The sequence below is a fragment of the Gopherus flavomarginatus genome, chromosome 3 (assembly GCF_025201925.1).
Source record: "Gopherus flavomarginatus isolate rGopFla2 chromosome 3, rGopFla2.mat.asm, whole genome shotgun sequence".
Classification (NCBI taxonomy): domain Eukaryota; kingdom Metazoa; phylum Chordata; order Testudines; family Testudinidae; genus Gopherus; species Gopherus flavomarginatus.
Genome location: NC_066619.1, coordinates 208,800,879 through 208,820,352, shown reverse-complemented (window position 1 = coordinate 208,820,352; position 19,474 = coordinate 208,800,879). Strand labels below are relative to the sequence as shown.

The following is a 19,474-nucleotide window of genomic DNA, read 5'->3' as shown; positions in this document are numbered from 1 at the left end:
GATTTAAGTTAACCATATAGTGTTGTTTTCACAAATGGATGGTAGTACAATTTAACTTTCATACCTGCTAATTTGCAGAAAACTAACAAGTGGAAATTCAGAGACTATCGTCAAGTTGACCGTTTTTTCATTTGCTTTTTATGTTGATATCTTTGGGGTTCTTTACAGACTTTTGAATGAAATTTAACTCAGGACTGGTAATTGTTCGTCTTCTGTGTTAAGCAAGAAGTGTTTACCTTTGTTTCCTTAAGCCATCTTTCTGCTAATAAGTAAACTGCAGAGAAAACCTGCTACAACAGTGGAATGAATTCTCCAGCTGGTGGTGGATGTGGGTGTGAGGAGTTTCTAATAACAGAAAGGGGAATGAGACGAAAGTGATAGCAAGATGAAAGTGTGGACAATGTGGTTTGGGGAAAAGAGGGAGTGTATATGTAACTCACATACTTTCTGGCTGTGGTGCTCTGTCCCATCTAGTGGCACCAAGACCACTGAGAGAGAGAGATTAATGAGTTTGTTCTACAGCCTTAGCTAACAAGCCAGTTGGCTTTTACCTCATGCAGTAGAGGCTCATGCACTAAGCTCTCAGTTTCAATCCTGCCTGCTGATGACTGACATCTGTCGGCGTTACACAATGATAAGCACAAACCAGAAGTGGCAATACGGAGGAGGATGAGTTGATTGGACACAGGGCCATAAGTAAGAAGAACCTCCTTTTAACATTAGCTATTCCTCCGAACTATGCTGTGCCATTGTCAAAACAGATCCTTAGGAAGGAGAATGGCCATACAACAGGTACCCCAGTTTACTGTAACAATTTGGCTTTAAAAAAATATTTGAAAAAGTACTCAGCCAAAGCTTAATATTAACAATGTGAAGCCCTCACTTTTCACTCAAAGTAGGAGCATTGTAGAAATGGTGTGTAGTAACTGCATGATCTACCAAGCTGTGAAATATATTTCTAACTAGTTAGAAACTGTTTCAAAGATGAGCTTAAAATTCACTTACATTTTATTCCAGGTGCCACAGCTGCCTATCTGTTATCTTAGTGTTGTTTTTTTGTAAAGTCATTACTTTAGATTAAGTCACAGAATTAGGAATCTCTTGTTAACCAGTTAATTAGATTGCTATTAAAATATCAATATCTCAATATCTTTGTGTCCAATCTTTTAGGGAAAAAGGGTCTGATGCATCATGGAAGCATGACCAGGAGCCACCACCTGAGGTAAGTTTTAGTGGATCACTTGGTATCCACTTTGAAATTGCCTTTAGTGCCTATAGAGAAGATATCTCATCCAGTGTTCGTGGGGCTACCTCCCCATGTCTTTACCAATCCTTGCTGGTGTGCTCCAGCGTGGTAAGACATCTTGGACCACTCTTGCTTTTTGTCTATAGCCAAGAAAGCAAACAAATTATATCAAATATCTTTGGAGGGGATTTTATATTTCCATACACACTCTGTATCTAATTCACTGATAGTGGCTGCTGCTAGTAGCAGGTTGAAGTATGGACAGGCACATTCCACCTCTGCTGATAGAGAGGGAAAGAAGATTAATTCTCTAGGAAGAAAAATGTTCTTTTCTTCCTCTCTTGGTATTAGGGTGGCAAATTACCAAGCTGTTATGGCCTGTTATCAATTCCAAAGATGGCACTGTGTGTGCAGGATTTACTGGATGACAAAAGGAAACTGGCAAATGCAATCCTAACCGAGATTCAAATTGTGGCAAAGCACAGTCTCTGGACTTCATTTGACACCTTGAACTCTTTTGCTAGAGCATTGGCGTCTACTGCTTCTCCAAGGAGACATGCTTAGCTTTGTTCCTCTTCTTTGTCTCGGTGCTAGAATTAAAATGGAAGATGACCCCTTGGAAGGGGATAGTGTTCTCAGTGAAAAGATGGATGAGTTGCTGAAGGAGACAAGATTGATGACCTGGTCTTTGGGCTTGATTTCTTCTATTAGGAATAGACCTTTTACTCCTCCTTTCTGTTTTCAGACAATATTATCTGCAGTCATCTTTGGGTTGTTTCTCATCATATCAAAGACATCAACAGCATGAGCAGGGTATGTCATTTTAGAGCCTGCATAAAAAGTATAGTATTTTTTTATTTTATTTTTTTTAAATCGAGGTCAAAACCTAAGCAGTCTGCTACCTCTCCATCATCTTTGTTGCACACCAACCCTGAGATTTGATGCGAGTATCAAGTGACCAGAGCTAATCAGCAAGGACCCTTCGCTTCCTCAGTTTGGAGATAGGCTAGCCCATTTTATCAGCAAATGAAGGCTTATTATGTTGGAGGAATAGGTCCTAGAAATTATAGAAACCACTATGCCATTCAGTTTGAAAACTTCTCAGTTTCCCCTGCCCTTTCCTTTTCACCAAACTGTCTCATGAGGTTATTCTACTTTGAGAAGTGCAGAAGTTACTTCTCATAAGGGCTGTAATGAAGGTATCCAAACACCTGAGGGATCAGGAGTTTTATTCAGGTTACTTTCTGGCACAGAAGTAGTAGTGGAGTGGTTCATTTAATTTTAAATCTAAGAAGCCTGTAAAATTGTATTCGGAAATTTCGGTTATATACATTAACTCTTGCCTCCACTTGCCTTCACTTTCAGTCATAGATTGGTCTGTGACTCTTGATTTAAAGAACATATTTTCATAAATATCATAGAATCATAGAAGGTTAAGGTTGGAAGAGACCTCAGAATGTCATCTAGTCCAATCCCCTGCTCAAAGCAGGACCAACCCCAACTAAATCATCCCAGGCAGGGCTTTGTCAAGCTGAGCCTTAAAAACCTCTAAGGATAAGATTCCACCACCTGCCTAGGTAACCATTCCAGTGGTTCACCACTCTCCTAGTGAAACAGTGTTTCCTAATATCCAACCTAGACCTCCCCCACTGCAACTTGAGACCATTGCTTCTGTCATCTGCCACCACTTAGAACAGCCTAGCTCCATCCTCTTTGGAATCCCCTTTCAGGTAGTTGAAGGCTTCTATCAAATCCCCCCTCACGCTTCTCTTCTGCAGACTAAACAACCCCAGTTCCCTCAGCCTCTCCTCGTAAGTCATGTGCCCCAGCCCCCTAATCATTTTTGTTGCCCTCCGCTGGACTCTTTCCAATTTGTCTACATCCTTTCTGTAATGGGGGACCCAAAACTGGATGCAGTACTCCAGATGTGGCCTCACCAGTGCTGAATAGAGGGGAATAATCACTTCTCTCGATCTGCTGGCAGTGCTCCTACTAATTCAGCCCAATATGCCATTACCCTTCTTGGCAACAAGGGTACACTGTTGATTCATATCCAGCTTCTCGTCCACTGTAATCTCCAGGTCCTTTTCTGCAGAACTGCTGCTTAGCCTGTCCCCAGCCTAGAGCAGTGCATGGGATTCTTCCATCCTAAGTGCAGGACAGTGCACTTGTCCTTGTTGAACCTCATCAGATTTCTTTTGGCCCAATCCTCCAATTTGTCTGTCACTCTGGACCCTATCTTGCTGAGGGCGCAGTCCATCCCATCATCCAGATCATTAATGAAGATGTTGAACAAAACCAGCCCCACGACCAACCCCTGGGGCACTCCACTTGATCCTGGCTGCCAACTAGACATCAAGCTGTTGATCACTGCCCATTGAGCCCAATGGTCTAGCCATCTTTCTGTCCACCTTATAGTCCATTCATTCAAGCCATACTGTTTTAACTTGCTGGCAAGAATACTGTTGGAGACCATATCAAAACTTTGTTAAAGTCAGGTTATATCATGTGCACTTCTTTCCCTATGTCCACAGAGCCAGTTTGACAATCATTTGACAATGATTGAAAGTAACTTCATTTTGTGGCAGCAGAACACCATTTCAATGACCAGGTGCTGCCATTTGGCCTTCCCATAGCACCAAGAGTTTTTACTAATTGCCTGTCTGTGGTAGCAGCTCAATTGAGAATGCAGGGTATTTTTGATTACTCTTATTTCGGTGATTGGCTATTGAAGGCTGACATTTGCATGGATTTATTAAGCCTTATTGCTTTTACAACCATCTTTTCCTCAGACATGGGATAAATTCTGAATGTCAAAAGAATCAAATCTCTGTCCAACGCAGAATTTTATTCATAGGTTCTATATTTGACTCAGTAGCCTGGAAAGCCTTTCTACCAGAGGACAGAATTTTTAAAAGATATTGCAATATATTTTAAACATTCAGATATGCAAGTTCGCAGATAACGCTAAGATACTAATCTTTTCTCTGGGTTTCATGGCAGCTACTACTTACATGTCTCAGAACGAGACCGGTATAGCATTGGATATCCTGAATATACAAACAAATCTGGATAATCTTCAAATGTTCATCATGCCTTGAGACATTCTGGACATGTTGACGTGGTAGTCAGCAAACATTTTCAGAGGTATCCAGTTCAGTCTCCTGTTGTTGGTGACTGTAACTTCATATGTGTCAATAGTTGTTTGGTGAGGTGAAGGGTGCATCTGAACCAACTTAAAGTTTGAGGTCACTGGACTTTTCAAGAGGAGAGGCTTGCACATTGTGTTGGACTTGAGCCATTTGTCTGGCCCTCAGATCATTCCTTCCTCACTTGGAAGGTTTCTGCAACTAGTTCTGCTATGTGTTATGCCAACAAATGTGGGTGCTCATCCTGCTAAGCTATGTGCAGAGGTGATCAGGTTATGGGACTGATGCATTCTTTCTGACATTTATCCAGTGGTCCTGCATTTAGCAGGACAGAACACGATTGCAGATTATTTCAATAGAGACAGTTCTCAAATGTATGAATGGTCGCTCAAGGATCAGTTGATTCAAAGCATATTTTCCAGTTGGGGTCAGCAAGACATGGACCTGTTCACTGTGAGCTTCAACAAAAAGTTTTGCCCTTTCTGTTCAAGTGCAGACAGGAACAATCAATCCATATCAGATGCTTTCATTCTACACTAAGGAAAGGGGTCATCTGTATGCTCTACCCCCCCGCGCCCTTTGATTCAGAAGGCAGTGAGAAAGATAAGTCAGGATAGAGTAGAGATGCTTCTGGTTGCTCTGGCTTGGTGGTATCTGCAGTGGTTTATGGATCCCCCTTCAGCTGTTCAATGGGGCCTTTGTACATCTTCCTCTGTCTCCAGATCTGTCTCAGCAATTGGGCAGGATTCTTCATCCAGACCAGCAGTGCTTTCACCTGATGGCCTGGGTGATCGGACTCTGGCTCTTGAACAGACATGTTCCTCGTTGGTTTAGGATATACTGCTTAATTCTAGAGAGAGATCTACTAGAATGTGTTACCATTTGAAATGGACCACATTTGTGGCTTGGATGAAGGGAAAGTCTGATTCTCCTGTCTCAGCTACCATACCTTTTAGAACATTTAATGCACCTTAAAAACTAAGAGGTTATCCCATTCAGCTGCCAGCTGAACTTTCAAATAGATCTCTGCTTACCAATTTTTTAGTAGATGGTAGATGGCTGCTTGTGCATAGTATGGTTAAGAAGTTTATGAAGAGGCAATGCATTATGCATTCACCCTCTGAGAAATCTTGTCCCTCCTTGGGATCTTAATTTGATTTTAGTTACACTCGAGAAGCCACCTTTTGAATCCTTGGATGAGTGTTCCTTATTATTTGTCAGTTAAAATGGAATTCATTATTGTCATAGCAGCAGCCGAAAGGGTGAGTGAATTAAATGTCTTGATGGCTGATCCACCTTTTATGTCCTTTCATAAATATAAGGTGGTTCTTAGGACTGATCCCAGGTTTTTGCCAAAAGTGGCTTCTGATTTTCACATCAGACAATTAATTTGATGGTATTTTTTTCCCAAAGCTACACATTAATAAGGGTGATCTGTTTTACATACTTTGGAAGTAAGAGCTCTTGCATATTTAGTTAGAACTAAAAGCTTTTGACAGTCATCTAGATTATTCAAGTTTTATTCTAAGAATCACATGGGTTATACAGTTATTCCCAGACTATTTCTAGATGGATTAAAATGTATTGTTGAATGTTACACATTAGCAGAAATTCCTGTGCCTGCGACAGTACAATCTCATTCCACTAGAGCTGTGGTAGCTTCTATTCTTTACCTTAAGCAAGTGTCTGTTACTGAAATTTGCAGGGCTGCAACCAGGAGTTCTGTACACACTTTTGCTAAGTATTATACTCCCGATTTGGCCTCAAGGTTTGAAGCTAGATTTGGTAGAATGGTATTTCAGTCTCTGTGCAGTTAGGACTATGTTCCCTCCTCCAGGTTATTTTCAGCACTGCTTATCAAACTGCCAATAAATGGAGGCTGCCAGGTGGAGCATAGGCATGACTATGTATGGAACCGGGGTGAGCTGGGGCCAGGTCGCTCACTGCTGCCAGCACCAGGCCCTCCGGCAGGCCACCCTGGACCTTGTATCCCTCTGAAGTGCAGGGCCCCCCAAAGTGCTGTAAGCCCAAACATTGGTGGAGCCAGACCACGTTCATAAATATTGGTGGAGCATGGGCACCAGGGACCCATATAACTCACTGCCTTAACACTTAATGCTTCTTTATTGGCAAGTTCGTAATTTTCAAGTAGGCCTGGATTAACCATAAACTCAATTGTCCCATGCCTTGGGCCCCCATCTGGGCAGTTAAGCCACACAGCTTTTTCTGGCATTTCAGCAGTGTGTTAGCTCACTGCCTTTAATAGAAACAGGTGCCCATTTTGTTTTTCTGTACTTACTAATATGGGTTCTTAGTATAGCAGCAAAATAATTTGCTTAGTATAGCAGCAAAATAATTTTGGCTTCGTTATGGTTTTGTTTTGTTTCGTCTTTTGAGTCCAAAACAGAGGAGCAAGTTCTCAAAGAACTAATCACACCACAAGACTTCGTCATAGAGTGTGAGTGGATGCTGTGACTTTTTACTGAGTAATATTAATCTTAAATGAATTGTGTTAGCCAGAATTCCAAATGCTGCATAGCCAAGCTAAATCAGAACACAAATGTTGCAAAAATATTGAATACATTATAATAGTGACAAATGGTCTTTAAAGATCAATATTCTTTAAAATAAAGAAGCATTTTCCTCTTATTACTCCAGCTTTCAGCAAGCAAGTGTTCTGACCACCACCATGCAGGTTTAAAATTTACTATTGTTGTGAAACTTCTATTATATAAAATGTGTATATTTTGTATTCTGTACTTCTGCATAATGAATTCAAGTAAGAGGCATTAAGTTAAAATGTATTGTGTTTTTTTGGTGTTGATTAGCACTATTCACAAAAAATATTTTATGTATTGGATTATTTTTCAACCTTGACTTGTCATAATGAGTGCTTAACAAGCACTCTGTTCTCTGTGTAAATGGTTAATTTCTCACTACAGCCTCTAGGCAGTTGAATAATTAGAAGGATCAGATTTTTAAAGGCGTTTAGATGCCCATTGATTTCCATGAGTTCATTGCCTAAATACCTTTAAAATTTGAGCCAAAGTGCCCTTTATTTTTAATCAATATTTTTGTTTAGTAGCTGGGAATTTGTTGGAGTGAAGGAAGAAAAGAAGAAAAATTAATGTTGTTTCTCCATCCCCTGATATGAGGATTTATGGCGTGTGCTATGTTGGATTGAGATTCACTTAATCTGCACATGGGTCTGTTAAGACAAAGTGCTCAGCAAGTGATGATCAGTTACTTACAAGTAGGAAGCTCATCAGGATGATCCCATCACAATCACCTCCAACACTGGACAATACAAAGTCAACCTCCCTTTGTTACACAAACTTATTTATAACTTTATCTTTTCTTATACGTTTTAGTCTCTCATTTCTATGTTAACTTTCCTTCTTCATCATTACAAGTTCAAGTGGATCTTTTTTAGCTTTTTTAGAACTTTATCTGTTCTTTTTCTCATAAACTTGATTAATGTGCAATTTCTTACGCATGCACAATTCAACTTATGCTTACGCTGTTAAATGCTATCAGACAAACTCTTAAAATTCACAATACATTTCTGTCAGGCCTAAATATGCCTTTACTCCCAATATACTGTAGAGGGTTTTTCTGGCCAGTTCAAATTTTGGAATGATGAATTATTAGCTGTGTGATAACTGGCTTATCCTGTTACTCATTAACTTCTAATGAGTAAAAATACATTGTAGGCAGCATCCAGTAGCTATTAACAATACTACATATATGTTTTTATACACATATATAGTTAGTTATAACATCCAAAAAACTAAGTTAAACATTCAGAAGTTAGGAAACGATAGAATTAAAGTTGCCTGTGAAACCTTAATTTTAATCCCTTGTGCATATATATTATGATACAGTCTGCAATTGCTTGATCAAACTATTTTCCAAAGGACCTCTGTAAGGTATTCTAAAAGTTAAAATGTCGAATTTTAAATGTATAACAACTTTTTGATAACTTTTCTAAATAATATCTTTTTCTACTTTTCTAAGGCCATAGATTTCAGTGATGATGAAACGGAGAGGCAGAGAAAACAAAAGAAAAAGAAAGCTCTGAATCAAGAAAGAAAGAAACCCAAATCAGCAGTGAATGAATCAAGTGAGTAAATATCATAGAGAAAATAAATGGTTTAACCTCAATCCCTCAGACCAAGTCTGAAAAGCATAGTGATAGAGATTTCTTTAAATTTCATACTGGTTTAATATTGGAGCTTTGGTACATTTCATCATGAAATCTTTCATTTTTTTAAAAAGTTGTAATTAAAAACACATAAGGACACATCCCTTAAACTTGCACTATTTGATATAGATAAACACACTAATAAGTTTTTGAGGAGATTATTGTTATGCTAAATTATCACTTTTTTCTATGTAAATATACATAACTTATTAAGTATCAGCAGTACATATAATGAATATTCTAAATTGTCAATTTACCTACTATCCAAAAATGAAAAAAAGTAAATCTGCTGGTCTAGTGTGCTTGTTTGAAACATGGTTAGGAATGGAATTCAGTTCTTTACTCCATAGCTGACAGTAGCTGAGAACACATTGGGGACAACTGTCATGAACTCTCACAAAAGGAGTAATGACTCATTAGTGACCCTGTCTAGAGAACATTTATCAAAACTGACAGACTGCATGGGAGATGCATCACATCCACCTTGGCTGGAAGGACATAGTTGCCTCAGTGCAGAGCCATTGAATAGAGAGAGAAGACCTTACCCACTAAATGAAAACATTTAATCTTGGTGAAGCACTCAGTTCATCATTTGCAGTAACCCCTCACTTAATGTTGTCCTAGTTAATGTCGTTTTGTTGTTCGGTTGCTGACCTGTTAGAGAACATACTCCTTTAAAGTCCTGCAGTGTTCCCTTATTACGTTGTATGTCCCCCCCTTCCCCCGTTCTGCCCGCCTGGCACTCCTGCTGGATAGTGGGGTGGAAGTGCAGGGGGCTTGCTCTGTTCTGCCCACCTGACATTTCAGCCAGGGAGTGGGGAAGTCCCCACCCCACTGCCCAGCAGGGGTGCTGGGCCAGTGGACCGGGGCAAGCCCCCGTGCCCCGGTCCTGCTCCCCAGCAGCAGTGCCAGGTGGGCACAATGGGGTAAGCCCTCTTCCCCCCATCCCACTCCCTGGCAGGAGCCCCAGGTGGATGGAACAAGGCAAGCCCTGCACTCCGACCCCACTCCCTGTCTGGAATGCCCGGTGAGTGGAGCAGGGCAAGCCCCCATACCCCGATCTCGCTACGCCACTGCCTCGACTAAGGTTCACAATCAGTACAGTATTAAATTGTTAGTATAAAATTATTTAAAACTTATCCTGTATATGTATATAATGTATTTTAATCTGGCAAAAAAAATTTCTCTGGAACCTAACCCCTCCCTCTCCATTTACATTAATCCAGTAAGTGTACATAGTCTGGCAAGGATTCTGGTGTAAGTGAAATTTAAATAATCTCATTTCTTTACTGGAAAAATGGAAAATCTGTTATATGTTGATGTATCTGCACAAATGTCACAAACACACCAAAGTTTATTAGAATAGTCTAACCCTTAAACCATTGGCAAGAGTTGTTCTTGATGCATTAGTCTAGTGGTGCCTGGAATTTGCAAGAGTTCACTATTGTTTTTCTTTTTGGTTTTGAGTCTGAAAGCCAAATACAAACATAACTCACTAAACTGGAACAAAGAATTGCTATCAGATGAGCTTAAATATTTACAGATTAAATGAGAATTTTATTGTGAACTAAAAATATTAGTTTGCTTAAGTATTACATTGTCTGGAAGATTATATATATACTTAATATTAAATTTGCATGTGTGTGCAAATACTGCATAAGTGTACATGTTTAGATTGAATAAATGGGCCGAAAGAGTCAAAGCTGTTAACTCGGTTAGTGTTCAACAGTAAATATTTTAAACCAGGTTCAGTGTTAGTAGACAGAGATCTCAACCTGCTTAGTGCCATGGTGAATGCCATTAAAAATCCTACTAACCTTTTATTAAAGATACAGAAACGAAGGAAAATCAGTTAAAGCAATTAAAATGTAAAGTACTAAGTAAGGCTTTCATATTAACAACATCCCCTGTTCTCTTCTCCTGAGCTGACGAGAATTTTTAGAAGGACAAAAACCCTTGTTTGACAATCTTTTAGATGATATCCAAGAAAGTAATAGCTGTCCTTTTTGGGAAAAAGAGAGGTAATGAGTTTTGATAGGCTGGGGCTATTATTGCTGCTGCTGTTAAAGTCGATCTTGTTTTCTAAGAAGATGTAAGACAAAAACACAAAAGGGGAGAGAAGAAAAACAAAGATGGAAAATGCAGCTTCTGTCCCTGATGTTGACTTTCACTTGCAACCTCACCTCTGGAAATACACAGTCTTATCAGCCACTCCAAGCCTTGGCAACAACATTGGGCTGTTCAGGGCATTGCTGTGCCTTTTTCTGGTCATGGGCTTATAGCAGTGTTACAAAATATGCAGTCTTGTTTTTTATTAGACAGAAGGCAAAAGAAGAGGCATAGGAAAGGCAGGAAATAAGGTGGGGAAAGAAAAGCATATATAGGAGCGTTAAGTAGTTGGCAAAGTCTAACATCCCCGAAAGTATTCAGGATTCAACTGGAGCTGGTGATGTCATCTAGTGGGCTCTCTCTTTCTCTGTCTCAGTTTGTCTTTCAAGTTCAGGATAAAGAAGTTCTGGGATCCCAGGAGACCTTTGGAATGGCAGCCATGATGGGAAGCTTGTTTCAGTCTCTGGCAATCAGCTGCTGCTTTTGCTAATTTTTCTTTTAAAAGTCTTGTTTTTAAGGACCCCAAAAGGGATGTTTGGATGGAATAGTCCATTCTTTCATTATTTTTGTTCACCAGTTGTTAGGCTTAGTTTCCAAAACACCAATTTTGGCCTGTTGATTTTCAATTCCACACTTCTCTTGTTTACCAAGCATGATTTTAACATAGTCTTTGAGTTATATCACTAGGTCTTTTTATTGGGACTAATTGAGATTTTCTGTTTTGCTTCTGCACCTTTTCACGTAAACATTTGTTGTTATAGATTGTGACCTCTTATGAATTCACTCACTTTTTTTTACAGTTGAGCTCATAATTAACCTGTAGTCTCAGTTATTACAACAGTAGCTATGTCAATAAAAATGTAAATTCCCCAGATGTCTAATGCTGAATCTTGTGAATATTTTATGACCAAAGACATCCTGATAATTTTCCTTTTGGTGGAATAGTAAGCTCAGTTTTTTAAATGTACGTGCTTTTAAAATGATCTTCCACAGTAAGTCAAAATACCTGTTAATTAAGGGCTCCATGACATGTTTTTTGTTATCGTAAAAATCGAAATCCTGATTAAGCCTCATATGTGCTTACTCTGATAAACTAAATAATTAGAGTTAATACAGAGGATATCCTTTGACACTACCTTGCATGAGACATGTAAAATTTAAATGGTAAAATCAAGATTTGTCATACTGCTGTTGATAAATTGTATAGTCAATTGCTTGACCACACTTTGGTTTGGTATGAAATGTATTCAAGAGGCCAAATAACCATTTTCAGTCAGGTTCATTGCTAAAGAATATTAGTTTCAGGGAAGCTGTCTTGTGCAGGTGTTGTTAAATTCGACATACACACAAGGTGTGCTCCCAAAGTCACACATTTTAACCAGGAGTGTTTATCATCCTATAAATGATATTGCAAGTTACAAAACTTTTTACATAGCACTAAAATCCACCAGTTTGTCACAGTTCTTCAACTTGTTGTTCTGTTCCGTCCTTATTCTTATTCTGGATACTTGTATTTTAGATACTGGTTCATGAAGGTACCTTCTCAGCTTGTACCATGTCAGAACATTAATGTATTTTCCCTTTTGGTACTTTTCCTGTGTTCTAATGCCGAAGATGAGTTCAGCTTTGTAAGGTGATACTTAACGTAAGTGAACAGGCTTATAAAAAGACATAGGTCAAAACAGGCCCTGTAACTGCTAGGAAAAAAAATATATATATATAAAAATAATGTTATATTGATACTGTATGCTTATTGCATATTAATATATGTGGAATCAATAATTCACCTTGATAATGTGATATAATTATAATTAGCCTTGCATATATTGGTCAACTCTATGCATAAATATTGTGTCTTGGCATATTATCTGAGCAAAATGTGTTTTGTTTTTTTTTTAACTACAGGCAAATTATTGGTTGTTTATTCGGTAATCCAGTACCAGTCATCTTAGCAGTGTTCAGTGGAGTTAAAATCTGAAAACTCCTGCACAGTATGAGAACACAACTTTTACATCTTCAGCTTTATATTTTTTTCTATTCAAAACAAACTCTTTAATTTTATTGTAAAGAGAACTTTAGAGTGTGCTATTCATAATTTGAGTATCCCTATCGTAAATAAACCAATGAGCATGCTGGAAGGGGGGGAAAGTTTGTTTCTTCTTTTTACTACTAATTTTCAAGCCTTCAAATCCTACAAGAAAAACCCACTGACAGCAGTGTTCAAAAACAAACCAAAAAAAAAAAAACACCACCCCAAAAAACAAACAAACAAACAAAACCCTAAACCTAATGGAGTTCATTTAACATTTTCTTTACAAATGGTAATTTATTAACCACACTAATCACACAAAATTTACTAATTTCAGATGTGTAAAAGATACCTTACAGTTCATATGCTTTATTTTTTCATCATTTTAAAAACACAAATAGGTCAGCTGGTAAACATAATCTAGTCCTGGTTTTGAGTTTGTTTAAATGTGGGTTGCATACTTTTGTGTTTAATTATTAGATTTTAAAGAGAAAGAGACGACCACCTGTTTTGTCAGACTTTTAGACTAAGTTGTTTTAAATATAGTCCAAGTTCTAAAATTTGAATATTAGTTCTTCAAAAAAAAAAAAAAAAAAAGTAATTCTGTGGCTATTTTTTAAGGTGAGAATAATGAAGTTCAACATCAGCCTATGCAAAAGCCTACTTCAAATTATTCAAGAGGATATCGTGGCAGAGAATTTAACCCTGGCTTCTCAAGGGACAGGTTTCCTCACCCATCTGTTAACCCAAGCTTCTCAAGACCACAACCAAGACCTCCACACTTGTACTCTTCAGATCACAGGCTACATCAAGAATCTGCAATGTTTCCACAGCCTCATAGACCAAAAAATCCCATGATGCTGCAGTATCCTTTTCCTCCTCCAGGATTTGGACCTGTTGGTAATGAGATGCATCACTTTCCACCCCCCAATCCAAACATGATGTGGACAGGGCCCAACATGTACTCTAACATTTATAGTCCACCATTCCCATTCCCCCCGCCCCCTCCTCCACCCCCACCCCCACCACCTGCTTCTCCAAATGGTCATCCATCTCAGTTTGGACCTCACAGTTAGATGAGTATTTTCATGACTGAGTGTACAATGAGTGGCGGATCTTGGAAAACTATGGCTTTCCTACCCACAAACCCCCGTATATTTTGTGATTGCTATTTACATTTTATATGAGGGAGCTTAAATTATGTAGAAGAACAGAATAAATCCAAAATTCTAATGCTAAATAGATACAGCCTTATGCAGCAATATCAGACATGCAAAGACTGGTGTTTCTTTTGATAAGCCCATCTTTAAAAAACTGAAATATATTGAATAATGATTTAACTTTGATATGTAGTAAGTTTGAAGCATTCCAAGAATTAATAAACACTATTTTTACACTGTAACTGTCTAGATGTGTTTTTGTAGCAGGCAGGACATTAAACAGTGGGGGAGGAGAGGAGCCCAGCATCCCGCTGCTATGATAGTCCAGGCAGTACAGAATTTTTTCTTTAGACATGAAAGGGGGGGACTGATGGAACTCAGCCCCCAGTTTCTGTGATGAGGACGGTTACCAGCCATTCTGTACCATCTGCCGGGCATAACCGGGAGTCCTTCCTATTTTTACCCAGGCGCCCCCGGCCGACCTCACCTGAGGCCAGCCAGGAGCACTCATGGGATGGTGACGAGGACAGCTACCAGTCCTACTGCACTGTACCGTCTGCCACCGGGGAAGGGAGGGGAGAGGATGCTGCTGTTCAGTGCCCCAGCACCGTGTCTACCAGCAGCATGCAGTAGACATACGGTGACACCGAAAAAAGTCAAGAAATGATTTTTTTCCCTTTTTCTTTCACGGGGCGGGGAGGGGAAGTAAATTGTCCGGGGTGGTTCAGGGTATATCTCGTCAATGTGTTTGGCCCTACAGGCATTGGGAGCTCAGCCAAGAATGCAAATACTTTTCGGAGACTGCGGGGACTGTGGGATAGCTGGAGTCCTCAGTCCTACCCCGCCCCTTCCTCCATGAATGTCCATTTGATTCTTTGGCTTTCCATTACGCTTGTCTCTCAGCACTATACTGTGGACTCTGTATCATAGCCTGGAGATTTTTTTCAAATGCTTTGGCATTCCGTCTTCTGTAACGGAGCTCTGATAGAACAGATTTGTCTCCCCATACAGCGATCAGATCCAAGTATCTCCCGTACGGTCCATGCTGGAGCTCTTTTTGGATTTGGGACTGCATTGCCACCCGTGCTGATCAGAGCTGCACGCTGGGCAAACAGGAAATGCAATTCAAAAGTTCGCTTGGCTTTTCCTGTCTACCTGGCCAGTGCATCCGAGTTCAGATTGCTTTCCAGAGCAGTCACAGTGGTGCACTGTGGGATACCGCCTGGAGGCCAATACTGTCGATTTGCGGCCACACTAACCCTAATCCGATATGGTAATTCTGATTTCAGCGCTACTCCTCTCGTCGGGGAGGAGTACAGAAACTGGTTTAAAGAGCCCTTTGTATCGATATAAAGGGCTCGTTATGTGGATGGTTGCAGCATTAAATCGGTTTAACGCTGCTAAAATCAGTATAAATGCGTAGTGTAGACCAGGCCTGAAACTGTGACAGGTTAATCCCTGCTAAAACAAGGGTTTTTATATTCTGTTTCTGAACTGATTTGCAAGTGAACTGTTTTGTAAACATATATTGAACCAAATTTTTCTTCTCATGTCTGAAGTAACTGTAAATCTTGAGTAACTTGCTGAGTAAGCCACTCTGGTTAATCAGGTAACTAGCTATTCTGGGGATAGAACTGGACTCACTAGGTTACCTGCATTATGAAATTAATATAAAAAAGGATTGTATGAGAACAAAACTATACTTAAGGAATTTAAAATAACCTTTACTTAGGTATATTAGGAAGTAAATCTGTTAAGCTAGAAACTTCAGGGAACCATATTATAAGGAAACAGGGCCTGCATCAGAGGCAGTCTCAGGGCAACCTAATGCGTGCATCTGGCCTGTAGTGGGCTGCCTAACTGGCTACACTGTCTAATTGGTTGGAAGGTTCAGCAGATAAGCTTTTTAGCCCAGCAGCAGTTTAGCTGCTGCTCAAAGCAATCACCAACAGCTATGATAGCTCTTGATCCTGCCTTGTTCTCTTATTGAATTAGCTTTAATACCTTTGGAGTCCATTGTATTAAAATGCAATTGTGTATGAGTTATTGTGGAATTGCATGTAACTTCTATAAGAGATCGACTAATTCAATCACTGGAAGATTTTAGGAACTTCAAAGGGCCTTTTGGAACAATACATGTAAAGTGACTTTACTAGGATTTCCTGGGTGGTGTAAGGAGAATGCAAATGATCCACTTTGAATCCACCCTTTTGAAACTATGCCCCAGTGAGGAAAATCCATTGTTTACTAATCGATCTGGAGTTTCCAGGAGCACGTGAAGACCTCTGAACAGTATCAAGGATGGACTAAATATGTTCTGAAAGTGCTTGTTCGGAGTGGAAGGAGAGAAATACAGGTGCTGTTGCCCTGAGCTGTGACAAATTGATTAACCTATTCCCACAAATAAGGAAATCCATGTGACAATTTATGCCCCCCAGTCTGGGGTGCCACCTGATGTACTGGAGTACCTCCTTGCCCGCCTGTTCCACCAGCCTGAGCTCCCTTACACTGTCCTGCTGAGCCAGGCCCTCAAGCCTCCTCCAGCACACACACAAATAGGGGCACGCCCATGTGCAGAAAGAGAGACACTGAAATCAGCTCTGCATGGGAAGACGCAGCTAGGGAATTGCCCAGAACTCAAGTGCACTCCCTCTCTGGAGTGTAAACCCAAAATTGTATTGTGCTGCACAGAAAACTCTACAGTGTTAGCTCATTAAATTCGCTTTCTCCCTTAATGTGGAGAAAGATATGCACAGCTTTTTGCTCCCAGTTATGAATTCTACAAACTGGTTTAGAGAAAACAAAAACAAGTTTATTAATTACAAAAGAGAGATTTTAAGTGATTATAAGAGATAGCAAACTGATCAAAGCAGATTATGGAACAAATACAATAAACACACAAACTAAGCTTAATACATTAAAGAAACTTGTTACAAGTAGTAATTTCTCCCCCTAAATGTTTTCATAGGCCAGACACTTTTTCCAGCCTAGGCTCAGTTCTTCTCCCCCATTTTGTCTTTGTTTCATCCTGGTTGGGGATTCAGTGAAGAATGAACCCTGATTAGCTCATTTCTCTGTCCTAAATAGGATTTACCTATGGTGGGAATCTTTTGTTTCCCAGTTTGATCCCCACTCCCTATTAGTGGAAAAATACTAGTAGTCCAAGATGGAGTCCAGTACCAGGTGACATGATCACATGACCCTGCAATGTCAAAGCAGTCATGAGTCAAAGGTTGTTCGCAGCATCCCAGGAAGCATCCCAGGAAGCTTCTCAGGAAGGTGGAAGATTAGCATCTTCAAAGTCCTATTCTTCCTAATGGCCCATCCAGGCTGATTGCATTTTGTCTAGTGTGCACTCCCCAGGTTTAAACCCACTTGTAAGTGTTATATAGTAAATATTCCTAAGTTCAGATACAGAAATGATACATGCATACAAATAGAATAACAATAATCAGTAAATCATAACCTTTCCAATAATACCTCACTTGACCCATCTTGCATAAAATGCATCTTAGTTATGCGATATTCATATCATAACAATATCTCTATGAAGAATGTGGGGCGTAGTGTCACAACCCACTCCTGTATTGGATTTGAACTTAGTTCCTAACTGCCTCATGAACTCTCCATTTGATCCACTAGCGAATTGCTCTACGCTACACTTATTTAAGAAAACAGTATTTTTTTGTAGCCATAACGTCCACAGAGTTGGAGAACTGGGGGCATGAATGGCAGACACATTCTTACAGTTTTCTTTTAGAAAAAGGTTTCCTCATGTCCATATCTTAAATTTTTAACCCAAAATATCCTCTAATTTCCACATCAATTATGTTATATATCTTCTTGTGTTTTTTCCAAAGATTCAGCACTCTAGGCTGGAATCTACTCTGGATGCTAGAAGGGAGTTAGCCTTCTATTTGAACAGAACCATATGGCTTAGAGTGCCTCTGAGATTGATTGCTTGTTTCATTTGCAGAGAGATTAAAAGCTTACAATTTCCACCTAAAGGCTTTCAAAATGGATTTCTGGCTGTATCCTTACTTGTTAAGAGGCTACTAATGTTAAGCGTCCTTTAAGAATGCAACAGCTTATTTCACTAGATCCCAGTCCATCTCCATGGCATGGGTGAAAGATATGCCAGTGACTGAAATTTGCAAAGCTGGGCATTTTTTCATGCTTTCTCAAAACACTATGCCCATGTACAGCCTCTAGGCCAGATCATCAGTCTTGCATCTGGCTCCAAAGCTCGCTCCTACAGCTATTGCTTGGGAGCCACCTGAAGTGGCACTCATAGGGACACAGCTTGAGGAAGGAGAGGTTACTTGCCTTGTCCTTCCAGATGTGTCTTCCTATTGGTGCCTCCACTACTTGCCCTCAACTTCAGTCTCTCATCTGTCATTTCACAGTGCAGAAGGAACCAAGGATAGTTCATCCAAGCAACTGTATATATCCTAGGTACCACACACAAGGAGGTGTAGAGCTTGAGTGTAGGCCAAATGGGCACTGCTACTGAAAATCTCTGATTAAAGGTATGTTGTGCACCCCCAGGAGCACACACCATGAAGAACTCCAGTTACTTCAGAAGGTGAGTAACTGTTCCTTCTCAGCCTTTTGGTCTCCCTATTTTCTTCCCTTTCTCCTGCTCCACAAAGAAAACAAAATCTGTACCTGATAGGCAAATACTTTCTTACAACTCTGCTAAATAGCCCTGGCTTGCTGATCTGGACAAATTGGTTGTAGGAGGGACTCTTCTTCAGCCCCAGCTTTCCATTCTTTTCTCTTCAGAAACAATACTTCCTCTAGCATTTTGTTGTTGTTCCAGTTACTAATGAACTTACACTGCACAGTAACAGGTAAGATTATCAAGTGTTTGGAGGCCCTTCCAAAATATTTAGGCACTACAGAATAAGTAGGTATATAGACATCTTGAATGTCTTTGGTTTTGAAAGTTAAACTAACCTTGGGGGTATGCTTTTAAACATTTTAAGTTTGTTTAATATTCATGATTACTTTAAAAAGACATTGCACTGACTGAACTACAGAACATGACAGAATTAGAGCTACATGTTTTATCTTCTGTCGCTAATGTGCCAGAAGATTTCAACAAATAGGTTTTAAAATTGTAGCATGTCAAAATATTGCTAGTTTATTTTTGGGGAGGTGGGGTGGGTTAATTCTCTACCTGGTTATAGAACTAGACTTTCAAGCAAAAATAAGTTTGCGGCATTGGTTTGTTACCCTAGATCTCTGTGTAGAATAATAAGGTGACATATACAACAGGTTTGACTGCTACCAGCAGCTATCAACTGGGAGAATTAGAAATCTGTGTGCCTCCCATCCATGTTGCATTGAAATAAAGGATAGAAGGAATATAACCTTAAACAGAAAAGATTTATTAAGGGATAGATGCAACGGGGAAGATTTACTATGGGGAACACTACAAATACAACTATCCATGAATAGATTCCAGTAAGGGCGGCATAAAGCCCAGGCTCTTAAACTCTCCCTTGGCTAAACTAATAAATGCCCCAAAATAACTGCTGTCTCTCTTTAATTGTAGATGGAGGACACCAGCAA

At 39.6% G+C, this 19,474-nt stretch overlaps 1 protein-coding gene across 1 annotated transcript in view; it reads left to right on the top strand.

Annotated features, from left to right (window-relative positions):
• The window catches only part of NAF1 (nuclear assembly factor 1 ribonucleoprotein), a 66,387-nt gene extending 52,248 nt beyond the window's left edge, over nt 1–14,139 (top strand). The window contains exons 6-8 of the mRNA XM_050946530.1: nt 1,171–1,222; nt 8,413–8,518; nt 13,359–14,139. Coding sequence (XP_050802487.1) covers nt 1,171–1,222; nt 8,413–8,518; nt 13,359–13,813 — 613 coding nt within the window. The 3' untranslated portion in view covers nt 13,814–14,139. The remainder of the gene's footprint in view (nt 1–1,170; nt 1,223–8,412; nt 8,519–13,358) is intronic.
• The last annotated feature ends 5,335 nt before the right edge of the window (nt 14,140–19,474 follow it).